Source organism: Balaenoptera musculus, chromosome 14 (genome assembly GCF_009873245.2).
Source record: "Balaenoptera musculus isolate JJ_BM4_2016_0621 chromosome 14, mBalMus1.pri.v3, whole genome shotgun sequence".
In the NCBI taxonomy this organism is placed as follows: Eukaryota; Metazoa; Chordata; class Mammalia; order Artiodactyla; family Balaenopteridae; genus Balaenoptera; species Balaenoptera musculus.
Genome location: NC_045798.1, coordinates 6,545,613 through 6,559,990, shown reverse-complemented (window position 1 = coordinate 6,559,990; position 14,378 = coordinate 6,545,613). Strand labels below are relative to the sequence as shown.

The following is a 14,378-nucleotide window of genomic DNA, read 5'->3' as shown; positions in this document are numbered from 1 at the left end:
TCAGAGCATGTGGTCTTCCGTGACAGCTTCTTGCGCTTAGCATAATGTTTTCAAGCTTCATCCATGTATCAGTGCTTCATTCTGTTTTGTGGCTGAATCATGTTCCCTGTGTGGTAGACCACGTTTTGTTTATCCATTCATCTATTGACAGTCATTTGGGTTATTTCCACCTTTTGGCTACTATGAACTACGCTGCTCTAGGCATTCACGTACAAGATTCTGTGTGGACATATGTTTTCATTTCTCTTGAGTGGATACCTAGGAGCAGAGTTGCTGGGTCATAGCGGCAATTCTCTGTTGACTCATTTGGGAAACTGCCAGATTGTTTTCCAAAGGGGCCTCACCATTTTATATCCCCCTAGCACTGTATGAAGGGTCCTGTTTCTCCACACCGTCCTTAGGCTCTTACAGATCGTCCTGCAGTACCCACAGGTTAACTCGCCCGCCTGGCCCATCACCGTGGAGACGTGCACCGTGCAATGAGAATCAATTTTGAAGAGGAGTCGTCTCCACAACTCACCCTCCCACACAGTCCTTAGTTCTCTGGTATCTGATCCTGTTCATTACTAGGGTCTTGCATTATCCTCAGTGTCTCTGTTTTTGCTGAAAACTAGCCCCAGGTGCCTTGACTGCCCCCCCACCCCGCCCCCCGGCGTGCCTGCTCTTCCTGGGCAGAACAGGGTCGTTATTCAGCCTCAGTCATTACCAGGCGTTCAGCTACCCTTGATGCCTACCCCGGATCCCTTTGATCCATCCTCTCGGAGGGGATACCTCTTGCTGGGTTTCCGTAATCCTCCTACTTGCATTAGAAGGTGTTCTTTTGCACAGACTGTCTTATTCGTCTTCTCATGTCTTCTGGAATCAGACTGAACTCAGCATCATTATCATCATCACAGAGTGATTACTGTTGTTATGGGGTCACTGGTCTCTATATACACGTAATATGTCCTCATCGCAGCTATTCGGAAAATGCAGGAACATCTAAAGAAAATAAAGATCATCTGTAATCTCATCACCTAAGGATTACCACTGTTGGTTCCTAGTAAAATTTTGGTGCACATCCTTCCAGAATTTTCCTATGAGTCTACAAATATATTAACTTATTACTAGCAATGGGTTAATGTTATATGTAAATTTTTCTTAAGAGGGTCTTGTAAAATTTTATTTTCAAATTGTATTTTTCAGAGTATAAAAATAATATATACCTTTTCCATTTAACATGTCAACATCCCTTGTCATTTGACATCTTTCAGAATCCAAATTTTATGAATGTGTAGTACAATATTTTAATTAAAAATTCTTCTTTAGTTGGACATTTAGAAATATTACAATTTTGCAATATTATATAATTAACATCTATATGGAACTTTTGTAATCTGTTTTTTTCCATTTAACTCTAGATCACTGACATCTTTTAAAGTCAATAGCTATATATTTGCATTTTCCTTTGAAACACTGCACAATGTTCCCTTGTGTAGATGTGCCACACATAAGCCTCTCTGTTGGTGGACATTTAGCCTTTTCCTTGTTTTGTTATTATAAACAGTGCAGTGATGAACATTCTTGTTCTTTGCACACCGATCAGTTTTTTCCATGCAAACATTTTCTTTTGAAATTGGGCAATTGGAGGGTTTAAGGGTATATGTTTTTAAAAGACTTTTGATCCATGGCACCAGACTTCACATTAGAAAGGTTGGACCTGAATTCATGGTAGAGTTTGCCTCCTTGAATCAGGAGTAAAAAGGACCTAGGGAATTCCCTGGCGGTCCAGTGGTTAGGACTCAGTGCTTTCACTGCTGGGGTGTGGGTTCGATCCCTGGTCAGGGAACTAAGATCCCGCGAGCCTTGCGGTGTGGCAAAAAAAAAAAAAAAGCCTGGAGGTGGAGGACCAGAGGAGAAGCAAAGGATTTTTAATTTTATCCATAACTTTGTTAAAAATAGTTAAAGCAAATATGACTTCTGGGTTTTTAGCAAATGTTAAAGATGGGTGGGGGGTACAGTGTCATTCTATTATTCACTGTATTTGGTTTATTTTTAAAAATGTCTTCATTAATAACCAATCAGTCCCACAACAAAGGATTAAACTGATTTATGCTACCAGCAATGTCCTTTTCTCCCTACTCTGCCAACACCAGGTATTGTCATTCTGATATCTGCCAGGGTTACAGGTGAAAACTATTATAGTTCAAATGAGAATTTATTTCTTTAATTAATAGTGCAGTTTGAATATCTTTTTATACGTTCATTAGATATTTGTCTTTTCCCTTTCGTGAGTTGCCTCTTTATATGCTTATTGATTTGTGAGAACTCTGTATATAGAAGAGCAGTCACGGTTAATTCAATGAATCTAGCTTTCAGTATTTCACAAATATTAACCTTTGGTTGAAAGTATTTCTAAACTAACTTGGTTGATGTACCTTTAAAATTAGATAAAATATGTAATCAAAATCATCCATTATTCAAATGTAATTGTTTTACTATTGTTTCCTACATTTTTCTGTAGGATATAATGTTACCCTCTGGGCAAGTTGACTTTTCTGTTGATTATTCCAGGTAAAACTGATGCATTTTTGGGACTTCCCTGGTGGTCCAGTGGTTAAGACTCTGCGCTTCCACTGCAGGGGGCACAGGTTCGATCCCTGGTTGGGGAACTAAAGTCCCACATGCCATGGTGCACGGCCAAAAAAACAAAACCAATAACAAAACAAACAAACAAAAATGGATGCATTTTCCTTTGAGGTAGTGCTTGTGCATCTTGGGCTCGAAGAATGGCGGAGAGGATGTCGGGGGGAAGAGGAGGAGGAGTGGGATATGTTGGGCCGTCCCTGTGTCCTGGGAAGTGGAGGGGCAGTTGGATAGGGGGACCAGAGAGAGCTGTTCATGCCAGGGGTGCCGGGACCTGCTGAGGGGGCGGAGTGAAAGCTACGCTCGGGAGGACGAACCGGGTTTGCAGGCGGCAGGTAGAACTGGAGATCTGATTATATGTGGCTGAAGGGCTTCCATGTTGCCCTGAGTTTGTGCCTGTGACTGTGTGAGAGGGTGTGCGGGTGTCCACGTGTGTGTAACCGTGTGTGAATGTGTGTGAGGGACTTTGAGTGTGAAAGTGGGTGAGCAACTGTGTGTGTGCCCACGAACATGGAAGTGTGTCGACTGAGTGTGTGTTTGAGAGTGACTGTGAGTGTGAACATGTGGGTGTGAAAGTGTGTGAGTGGCTGCGTGTGAGCATGTGTGAGTACCTGTGAGTGTCAAAGAGGCTGTGTGTGTGTGTGTGTGTGTGAGAGAGAGAGACTAGAGGTAGAGGGGAGGGAGGAAATGAGGGATCTTTCTGTTTCCATAAATCTGAGCTTTTTCTAAACCGTTGGTCGCAGTTAAACTTCTACACATGTGAGCCGGAGGAAATGCTTGAACAGGAAAGACTTGGCTTACATTTGTGTCCTTATTTCCATTTTTATCTATTTTGTGCGTAATAGGATTTTTGAATTTAAGATCTTTTAAATTGCTTCTTATTCGGTTTTTTTTACACATCTTCCCACAATTTATCTCACACAGTGACTGTACCCACACCCATTTCCTCTGCTGCTTGGTTCACCCTCTGCCTTCCCTCCCTCCCAGTAACTCAAATGGCTCTTTTGTTTTTTTGGCTGCCCCATGTGGCTTGCGGGATCTTAGTTTCCCGACCAGGGATGGAACCCGGGCCATGGCAGTGGAAGCACCAGGTCCTAACCACTGGACCACCAGGGAATTCCCATCAAATGACTCATTTTAATGACTGAGGGTGTCCTTTGCATTACCCCCACCCTTCTTTTTGCAGCCATATTCATAATCCGTCTGGACGGGCCTTGTTCCCTGCATAAGCTCTCACCCCGCACACGTGTACGCCCGCACAGAACGTCCACTGTGGTTTGTCTGACAAAAAGGGATGTCAGTTTTCTGTGTCCTGCGTTTCTCACTCAGCCGTATTTCGTGAAAATGGCCCAGGTCATCCAGATTTGCTGTCGCTGGTCCCTCTGTGACGGCGGCTCAGCCCGAGCTGCGCTGCCTGGAGCCGTCCTCTCCCTAGGGCCGGTGGTCTCATGGGGATGCTGTGCTCCGTGTCGGCAGGTGTTTGAGATCCTTCTGAGCCGCGGCTACACTGAGAGCAATTTCCGGGAAGATCTGAAGAACCTTTACCTGAAACTTGGCATTGAGAACAAGATGATGATCTTCCTGTTCACGGATGCGCACGTGGCCGAGGAGGGTTTCCTGGAGCTCATCAACAACATTCTCACCTCAGGTACCGGGACGCTGGTCTCGCACGGGGTTTGCTGGTCTCCGCTGCTCAGCTTTCAGTGGAGGCCGTCCGATAAGCGTTACCTTTTTAAAGCACTTCCTACCTGCAGAGGAGGCGTCATTCAGGCTCTCACAGGTGGGTAGGCGCAGCACAGGCCAAGGGTACAGTGTGTACGGTGGGAGCGTGGTGAGCTGGTGGACGGGACGCAAACCAGGTGAAGGGGCCACACCGCACAGGGCCTTGTGAGCCATTTAAAGGAGATTGGATTTTATTCCGGGTGCAGTGCTGTGGTACAGATTTACATTTTTATTTATTTTTGTTTTAATTTTGGCCGTGCTGCATGGCATGTGGGATCTTAGTTCCCCGACCAGGGATTGAACCCATGCCCCCTGCCTTGGAAGCGAGGAGTCTTAACCACTGGACCACCAGGGAAGTCCCCAGATTTCCATTTTTAAAAGAGCCCTCTGGCTGCCCTGTGGGAACTAGATTAGAGATGCATTAGACCCCGAGAGGGCAGCCAGCTTGGAGCTGCTGCCCAGGTACAGGTGAGACATGACGGCGACTTGGACGAGGGTGGGGCAGTGGGAACGGAGAGAACTGGTGGATTCTCGAGATATTTTGGAGGTAGAGCCAATGGGACTTGGATGGACCGGACAAGGTGAGGAAGAGAGCGTCAAGCATGATTCTCGGGTTCCTGGCTTGAGTGAGTGATGAGTGGCTCCGTTTACCGGGGAGGGAAGACCAGATCGGGCCTGTGTCATGTGGGGCTTATGGAGTCCACTACACCTACGGGCTGTTAGATAGTGTGTTTGTTTTCGAGGGCTGCTGTAACAGAGTACCACAAGAGGGGTGGCTTAGACAGCAAACGTCTATTGTCTCACGGTCCTGGAGGCCAGGAGTCCGAGATCAGGGCGTCGGCAAGGCTGGTTCCTTCTGAGGGCTTTGAGGGAGAATCTGTCCCACGCTTCTCTCCTGGCTTCTGGTAGTTTGCTGCCCATCTTTGAGATTCTTTGCCTCGTAGATGCATCACCCCAATCTCTGTCTTCGTGTTCTCTTGTTGTTCTCCCTGTGTCTTTCTCTTTGTCCAAACATCCACCTTTTAGAAGGACACCCATCATATTGGATTAGGACCTACCTTAATGACTTCACTGTAATTTGATTACTTCTGTAAAGACCCTATTTCCAAGGATAGATGGGTCTGATGCTCAGAAGAAGGGCCTCGGGCGGAGATGTCAATTTCAGAGTCATGGGTCTGTAGTTTGTAAAACCTTGGGGATGGATGGAATCATCCCGGGGGAGAGTGTGAGAAGCAAAGCGAGTCCAGGACTGAATTCAAAGAGGAAGAGTGAACCAGAGCAAGAGAACGCAGAGGAGAAGCAGGAGCAAGTTCCTCTTTATATCTTGGAGTCCACATGGCTGTGATTTATTACAGCAACAGGGCACGCAGCACAATCAGCACAGGGAAAGGCACGTGGGGTAAAGTCTGGGGGAACCAGGCACAGGCTTCCAGAGCCCCCTCCCTGGGGTGTCCCACAGGACACACTCAGTCCCCCAGCGAGGAGTTGTGACAACACGTGTGAAGTATCCTCAACCAGGGACACCCAGTAGAGACTCAGCGCTCAGGCTGTTCACTGGGGGCTGGTCAGGTAGGCACCTTCCGCCTGGCACATACCAAATTCCAGATTTCCAGGGGGAAAGCAGGTGGTGAGCATAAACCGCAGTTTGTACCACCAGCTCAGGCATGGTAAGCCCCTCTGATTGGTGAATGGTGGTAGGAACCCTCGTGGAGTCTAAGTTCCCAGGAGCCAGCCAAGGGCCAACACTGAAAGCAGGCTTTTGTAAGGGAAGCAGCCTCGGGCCTGCTGTGTTAGCTCTTTTCTCAGGGAACCCATCTGATACTTAATAAAAATGTTCTGTACTAATTTGAAATGGTACAAATAGTGAACAACAAAAAAAACCCAAAAAACCCAGCAAAACCCCCAAAAGCCCAACTAGCCAGAATCTGGCTGTTTCTCGTCCTGGGGGGCTCTCCCCGGCCCGTCTCCATGTATTTAGTTACTCCATAACCCTCATCAGGTCTAAACCTTGGAGTGTGTCGACTCTTAGCCTCTCCCACATTTGCGAATGCTTTTTTGTCTCTAAAGCCTGTCCCTTCCCTTGTGTTCCCTTTACCATCTAAGCCAGACCCTCGTCATGTCTGACCTTGACTTTTTGCAGACATCTCTGTATTGCTCTTCCTCCTAAGATACCACTCTCTGAGCATTGCACTTGTTTTTTCTTTGCTCCGGGTCTCCGTGGACTGACTTCTCCTGTCTCTGCAGTCTGGCCGCCTTTCTCTTCTCATTTTCCAGGTCTACTCTTTGCATCCTGCCTCTGCATCTTGCCCATGCCTGGCACACTCTCTCTCTCCATCTCTTTATCAGCCTCCATGGTTGCAAGTGACAGGAGCTCAACCCAAACAAGCTTACGTAAAATTAGGGAGAAATGAAGGAGATGGTATTGATTCTTGGAACTGAAAAAGTCCAGGTTGGATTCAAGTGCTCAAATGAAATCATCAGGAACTGGTCTCTCCCTCGCTCTTGGCTTTACTGTTTTTCTTTTATTTGCATTCTTGGGTTTTCCCAAAGTAGTTTTTAAAAATGGCACTAGAAGCTGCAGACTTGCATCCTCCTTTCTTAGCCCAGTGAATGAGGGTTTCTCTTTCCCAGGAGTTGTGGCCAGAGTGCCTGGCAGGGCTCTCATTGGCTGGCTCAGATCACATGCCCATCCCTGAGCCAATGACTTTGGCCGGGGTCATGCAGGGTTCTGATTGGTCAGGCCTGGGGTAGTGTCATGACTACCCAAAACCACATCCAGACTTAGAATGGATGAGAAGTGATCCTCCAAAGGAAAAGAGAGACCTATGACAAGAAAGGGGGGAATGCATGGGGGCTGGGGGCAAAAACAACAGAACTCCACTTTCCAGTCCAGCACCAAGGAAACTTTCGCCCCAGTTTTAGCTCTAGTGCCTTGCAGGGTCACCCTCCTCCAAGAAGCCTCCTTGACGGTGCCAGTTTCCTGTCTCCTGAATGCCTGGGGCACCTACTGTCTAGGCTATTGATGTGGCATTTAGCACACGTGTTCCTGGGTTGGCAGCGGACTTTTCATACATGGGTCACAAACTTGTAATCCGGGATGTAAATGTCAGCCCTGTTCTCTATCTGTCAACCCCACTGCAGGGCTCAGGGTGTATTTTCTATGAAGACTGAGTAGGGTCCGGTGGGTCCATTTAATAGTACCCCAAAGGATCGAGGGCAAATAGCTCTGAAGCTCTTATGCTTTGCTGCAGAATGAAGGCTTTGCCTCTCCTCCTTGGCACTGGTGACATTAGGGGTGGGATCATTCTTTGTTGTGGAGGCTGTCCTGGGTATTATGGGATGTTTAGTAGCATCCCTGGCCTCTACCCACCAGATGCCATTAGTACCACCCCCCACGACACACACACACAGCAACACACACACACACATGTTGGGACAACCAAAAATGTCTTCAGACGTTGCCAAATGTCCCTTGGGACGGGCAGAGTTGTCCCCAGTTGAGAACCCCTGCTCTGATGCTCACGGTAACGTGCCCAGGTAAGCAGGAGGCATTTGTTATTTCCATTTCACAGATGAGGAGATTGAGGCTCAAAGGGAATTACACACACGGCAAGTGAGCCTCGGGTCTCAGAGTTGGGACCCAAGCCCTGCTCTCTGGACTCGGCATCTACTGCTCTTTCGTGACGCTGTGCTTCCTGCCATTTCAGTGCCTCGAGAGATAATAACCCTGGAACTTAAACAAAATCCTGGCCTTTGTTTTCTAGGAATCGTGCCCGCGCTTTTCCCAGAAGAGGAAAAGGAGTCTATCCTCAGTCAGATTGGACAAGAAGCTTTGAAGCAAGGGATGGGCCCGGCCAAGGAGTCTGTGTGGCAGTACTTCGTGAACAAGAGTGCAAATAACCTGCACGTCGTCCTGGGCATGTCGCCGGTGGGGGACACCCTGAGGACCCGCTGCAGAAATTTCCCAGGTGCCCTTGAGCAGAGCCTGCAAATCCGTTTTCCCCCTTCAGCAGGGCGCGTGCCTTAGGGAGGGAATGACATGTGAGGTTCCACCAGCAAAGTGACCCATGCCATGGTCATTAGGTTGAAATGTGGGCCCTGCTGTGTCGGATGAGCCCCGAGCGGCCCCTCACATCTGCCAGCAGGCTCTTGTGTTGCCGCTGGGTGGCTGTTATCCTTCTGACACGAGGAAATGCTCACGGTCCCAGGTGCAAGGCCCATAGCGAGTGCAGTGTAGCTCTCCGCGCCCTTCCATCTGGGAAAATTCTGGCAGCCTCATGGAAGGTGCAGTACCTGCCCCTAGAACAGAGGGAGGCCGTTTTGCTTCCCCAGGGGACATTTGTCAATGCCTGGAGACATTTTTGGTTGTCACAACTCTGGTGGGGGCGGCCACGTATCCAACTGGTATCTAGTTGATAGAGGCCAGGGGGCTGCCAAGAATCCCACAGTGCACAGACAGCCCCACCAGACAGGATTATCCAGCCAAGTGTCGGTAGTGCTGAGGTTGAGAAACCCTGCTTTTGATCATTATTTTTGTTTATTTACTTATTTTTAAAAATTTTGGGCCGGGCTGTGCAGCATGTGGGATCTTAGTTCCCTGACCAGGGGTTGAGCCTGCGCCCCCTGCATTGGAAGTGTGGAGTCCTAACCACTGGACGGCCAGGGAAGTCCCTTGATCATTATTTTTGGACCCGCCCAGCTCGTTCACCAATGTGTTGGGTACCAGAGACGGTATCCATGTTCTCGAGCATCTCGGAGTTGCAGAGGGATCATCTCTTTTGTTTCTCTTTCTTTTCAAGGTCTAGTAAATAACACTGGTATCGACTGGTTCATGCCCTGGCCTTCCCAAGCTCTGCGTGCAGTGGCTAAGTCATTTTTAGGTAAGTGACAGCTAATGTGGGGACCATGTTAACAGTATAACAAAGCAATTTGTTATCCTTTTTCTGACTCTGAATTTTGGACCAGTAGATTCTGTCACCATTAACCCCCATGGCCGTGAATGGTGTTTTAGTTTGTTAGTGTGTTTTGATTTATATTGTGTTTTAGTCCAAAGAGATTTCGGGGGATTTACGAGGACAACGTAGGATAAAAATTGATTAGGTATCATCCAAAGCAGGGGGTCAGCAAACCCTGGCCTGAAGGCCAAATTCAGCCCACCACTTGTCTTGGTAAATGCAGTTTTATTGGAACACACGTAATAAACATACTGTCTATGGCTGCTTTTATGCTACAACCACAAAGCTGAGTAATTGCCACAGAGACTCTACGGCCCACACAGCCTAAATATTTACTGTTTGGCTCTTTACAGAAAAAGTGTGCTGATCCCTGACCCCAGGGATGCCTGAAGGACCTTTTGGTAAACTGATTATCCATCAGGGCTGATTTTGCTCTACAGTTTCCAAGCCCTGAGGCCTTGATTTTAATCTTCAAAATAAGAAAGCAAGTCAATTTATCCTCAGGGAAAAACTTTTTATCTGGACCTAACTTGAGCAGATTTATGACACTGGGTGACCTTGTAAATAGCATCAGCCTTATAAATATGTATTCAATAAATAAATAACTAGTCCCACTTGATAGGCAGATTGCAGTCTTTTGGGGAAGGGCCCTAAGAGATTGACTCTTTCCTGATGATATAACTCAGGGATCAGCAAACTTTTTCTGTAAATGACCAGATGATAAACATTTTCAGCTTTGCAGGTCATATGGTCTCTGTTGCAACTACTCAATTCCACCATCGCATCAGGAAGGCAGCCCTAGACAATATGTAAATGAACGGGCATGGCTGTGTGCCAATAAAACTTTATTTACAAAAACAGGTGGTAGGCCGGATTTGTCCTGCAGGCTGTAGGTTGCCAATCCTGATATAGATGTGCCTTAGCTTTCATAGGCTTGTTAGCCACCTCCGTGCATTAGCACTTAGCTTTGCTTTCAGTATTCAGTGATTCAGTATCATAAATAATGCTGCATGGAGTTTGCTCAGAATTTTTTTCCTTAGGTTATATCCCTGGAATTAGGATGACTGTACCCATAAGTATGGACATTTGTGAGGCAAAGCTTTTCATGCATGCTGTTAAATTGGCCCATGGCTGTGGTTTGCTAATCCCTGGTATAATTCAAGATCAAATGTGCAGAATCTGGATGAATGCATGCTTTTGGTCATACTTCCTTCCTTTTCTGCTTTGAGGTGAAAGTATTTTGCAATCTGTGAGATAATCCAAGTGATGTGGTTTTGGCACCGGGAGTGATTATTAATTCTTTCATCAGACTTACAGGAAGACCTACCTTGTGCCCAATATGTGCTGGGTACAGGGGATATAGCAGGGGCACTGAGCAAATTTCTCTCCTGGAATCTTAAGCCCCTCCTACCACACTGTCTTAGCCTTCCTACCAGTAGGGACAGAGAATTGGCTTTCTGTGTTCTTAGAGAAATTGCCAGAGCGTGGATCAGTATTGTGGTCCAGAAAAGCCACTGACAAGTGATAACTGCTCTTTTCCATTAAAACATTTTTATATAGTATTTTATTGTGGTAAAATGTATATAATATAAAATTTTATATTTTATATTACAATATAAAATTTGCCATTTTAACAATTTTTAACCATTTTAAGTGTGCTCTGTTACACTAATTACATTCACAATGTTGTGCAACTGCTACCACCATCCATCTCCAGAACCTTTTTCATCTTTAAAACTGGAACTCTGTCCCCACTGAACACTCACTGCTTGTCCTCCCAGACCTGCCCCCAGCCCCTGGTAACCTCCAATATACTTTCTACGAATTTGCCAACTCTAGATATTTCATGTAAGTCAAATCATGAAACATTTGTCCTTTTGTGTATAGCTTCTTTTACTTAGCGTGTTTTCCAGGTTTATTCATGTTGTGGCGTGTGTCAGAATTTCCTTCTTGTTTAAGGCTGAATAATATTCCATTTACGGACAGACCATATTTTGTTTATCCATCCATCTGTTGATGGACACTTGGATATGGTTCCCACTTTTGGCTACTGTGAATAGTGCTGCTATGAACATGGGCGTCCAAGAATCTCCTTGTGTCAATTTTTCAGTTCTTTTGGGTACAAACTTAGGAGTGGAATGGTTGGGTCACATGGGATTTCCATGTTTAACTTTTTGAGGAACTGCTCCTTTCCTTTCTTTATGAGCCACCCTTTTCCATTCCTTCCTCTTCAGGGACTAATCCACTGATCCCAGTAGAAAATATGGAAGATCTGGTAGAACATGTTGTTTTGGTCCACGAATCCGTGGGTGAATTCAGTAAACAATTTCTACAGAAACTGAGGCGCAGCAACTACGTAACTCCCAAGAACTACCTGGATTTTATTAACACGTATTCAAAATTACTGGATGAGAAAACTCAGTATAATATAGGTAAGACTCGGGAATGGGACGGTTAACAGGAATTGTTATTACTTACGAATAAAGATTCAACTGCTGATCTTTTCCTTAAGCAGACATTTCTTAGCAAGATTGGGCATACTCAGGATTGAGGCAAAGCAAAGCACATTTTGGATTTTGCATTTCAGAGTGATTCGTCTGAGTGGGCAGGACCCTGGCATGCTTTTATTTTTGTTTTTCTGTGCTGGGCCATGCACTTTCTTAGCTCTAAATTTTCATTGCATTAGAGATACTATTTGATGAGGGCAATGTGCTCTGTTGGAAAATGTTTTTTAAAAATGCTCTGGCTCTGGTTGTTGGCCAAACAAATGGTTATTTTCATGAAATACATTCATTTTGGAAGATGCCATCCCCAAACGGCAATGGAGGTACTGATAGACGCTTGACATCTCATGAAAATGATTTTTTTTTTTTTCCGGTGAGCCCAACGTGGACGAATTGCACTGGAACGCTTGTCTGGGTGTGTTGGGAACAGCGCCCCCTGGAGGGTGAATATCTGTGTTCCTTTCCTCAGCTCAGTGCAAGCGTCTGGAGGGGGGGCTGGACAAGCTGAAGGAGGCCACCGTCCAGCTGGACGAGCTGAACCAGAAGCTGGCCGAGCAGAAGATCGCGCTGGCGGAGAAGTCGGCTGCCTGCGAGGCCCTGCTGGAGGAGATCGCCACCAACACGGCCACAGGTGAGTGCGGGTCCAACTCTGGGGGTCGGGACACCCCACGCCCCACCCCGCCAAAAAAACCCCAAAACAGGACAGGGCTCCACTGGGGGACATCCCTGGGAAGCCACTTGTAGGAACTGGCATCTTTTTTTTTTTTTTTTAACATCTTTATTGGAGTATAATTGCTTTACAATGGTGTGTTGGTTTCTGCTGTATAACACAGTGAATCAGCTATATGCATACATATATCCCCATATCCCCTCCCTCTTGTGTATCCCTCCCACCCTCCCTATCCCACCCCTCTAGGTGGTCACAAAGCACCGAGCTGATCTCCCTGTGGTACGCGGCTGCTTCCCACTAGCTATCTGTTTTACGTTTGGTAGTGTATATATGTCCATGCCGCTCTCTCACCCTGTCACATCTTACCCTTCCCCCTCCCCATATCCTCAAGTCCATTCTCTAGTAGGTCTGTGTCTTTATTCCCATCTTGGAACTGGCATCTTTTGACCCTCCCATTGCTATTTTTTTCTGAGTTGGCGTCAAGCCCCCTATAATAGGCACTAAGACGTTACCATAGGCAGGACCCACAGCTGGTAGCTTGACGATTTGCCAGGATGAGGAAGAGTCATCTCTTTACCCTCAATGAGCTAGTGAACTGGGTCGGTTTAAATGACCTTGGCCTGAGCATCATTCACTTGGGACTTTCTTGGTTCTAATGTGAACCTGTTTCCGGGTTCTTTCTTGGGCCCCTCACCTGATCTTCCTGGCCTGGCGGCTGCTCTCGGTCTGGTTCCCTCCTGCTCTAAGGAATTGGCTTTCTTTTTATTTATTTATTTATTTGGTTGCGCCGGGTCTTAGTTGCGGCACAGGGGATCTTTGTTGCGGCATGCGGGATTTTTTTTTAGTTGCGGCATGCGTGCAGGATCTAGTTCCCTGACCGGGGATCGAACCCGGGCCCCCGGCATTGGGAGTGTGGAGTCTTAACCACTGGAGTGCCAGGGAAGTCCTGGAACTGGCTTCCTTTACACGACTCTCACACAGGACAGCTCCGAAGCTGCAGCTCTGCCACGGCCCCTAATCCTTCTCCCTGGGTCTTGGGGCTCCCGTTCCTGTCGCCTCTCAGAATCCCGTGTTCTGATGCGTCCTTCCCAGCTCGTCCTCGGATTTCTGCAGAAGCCACTCAACCTTCCTGCCTCTGGGTATTCTCTTCCCAGCGCACGTTTGTGTCGCTTCTGCGTACGACCTTGGTTCAGTTCAGTTCCAGCTGTATCGTGTCAGGCCCTATCTACAGGACCCATTTTTCATTACCCTGGTCACAGCACCCCAACTTGGCTTTGGCACCCTGTCCGCTCCTGACCCGCAGTCTGGGCTGTCGGGTAGGGCTTGTTCCAGGCCTGGCTGGATCAATTAGACCTTCTCCTGGAGTCCACATTTTGAATCGGCCAACCTGAACGCTTGCTTGTTGACTTGTGAGGCTGAGTCCCGAGAGAACGCCCCATCAGGGAGAGACTGCTGAATTCAGCATACGTTTATTGAATACCTACTGTGTTCGTTTCCTAGGGCTGCCGTAACAAAGCACCACAAACTGCGTGGCTTAAAACAACAGGCGTTTATTTATTCTCTCACGGTTCTGGAGGATAGAAGTCTGAAATGAAGGTCTTGGCAGGGCCCTGCTCCTTCCAAAGGCTCTAGGGGAGGATCCTTCCTGGCCTCTCCCAGCTTCTGATGGTGGCCCGCAATCCTGGGCGTTCCTTGGCTTGTAGACGCATCCCTCCCATCTCGGCCCCTCCATTGTCACGTGACCTTTCCCCCTCTATGTCTTCACATGGCCTTCTTTTTTTTTTTTTTTTTTTTTTAATTTTTTTTTTTTTAATTAATTAGTTAATTTATTTATTTTTGGCTGTCTTGGGTCTTCGCCTCTGTGTGCGGGCCCTCTCCAGCTGCGGCGAGCGGGGGCCACTC

The 14,378-nt window shown here is 47.0% G+C and overlaps 1 protein-coding gene across 1 annotated transcript in view; it reads left to right on the top strand.

Annotated features, from left to right (window-relative positions):
• The window catches only part of DNAH10 (dynein axonemal heavy chain 10), a 148,041-nt gene that overhangs the window by 104,205 nt on the left and 29,458 nt on the right, over window positions 1-14,378 (top strand). The window contains exons 52-56 of the mRNA XM_036874706.1: window positions 4,102-4,273; window positions 8,112-8,315; window positions 9,147-9,227; window positions 11,537-11,734; window positions 12,276-12,437. Of these exons, the coding sequence (XP_036730601.1) occupies window positions 4,102-4,273; window positions 8,112-8,315; window positions 9,147-9,227; window positions 11,537-11,734; window positions 12,276-12,437 (817 nt within the window). The remainder of the gene's footprint in view (window positions 1-4,101; window positions 4,274-8,111; window positions 8,316-9,146; window positions 9,228-11,536; window positions 11,735-12,275; window positions 12,438-14,378) is intronic.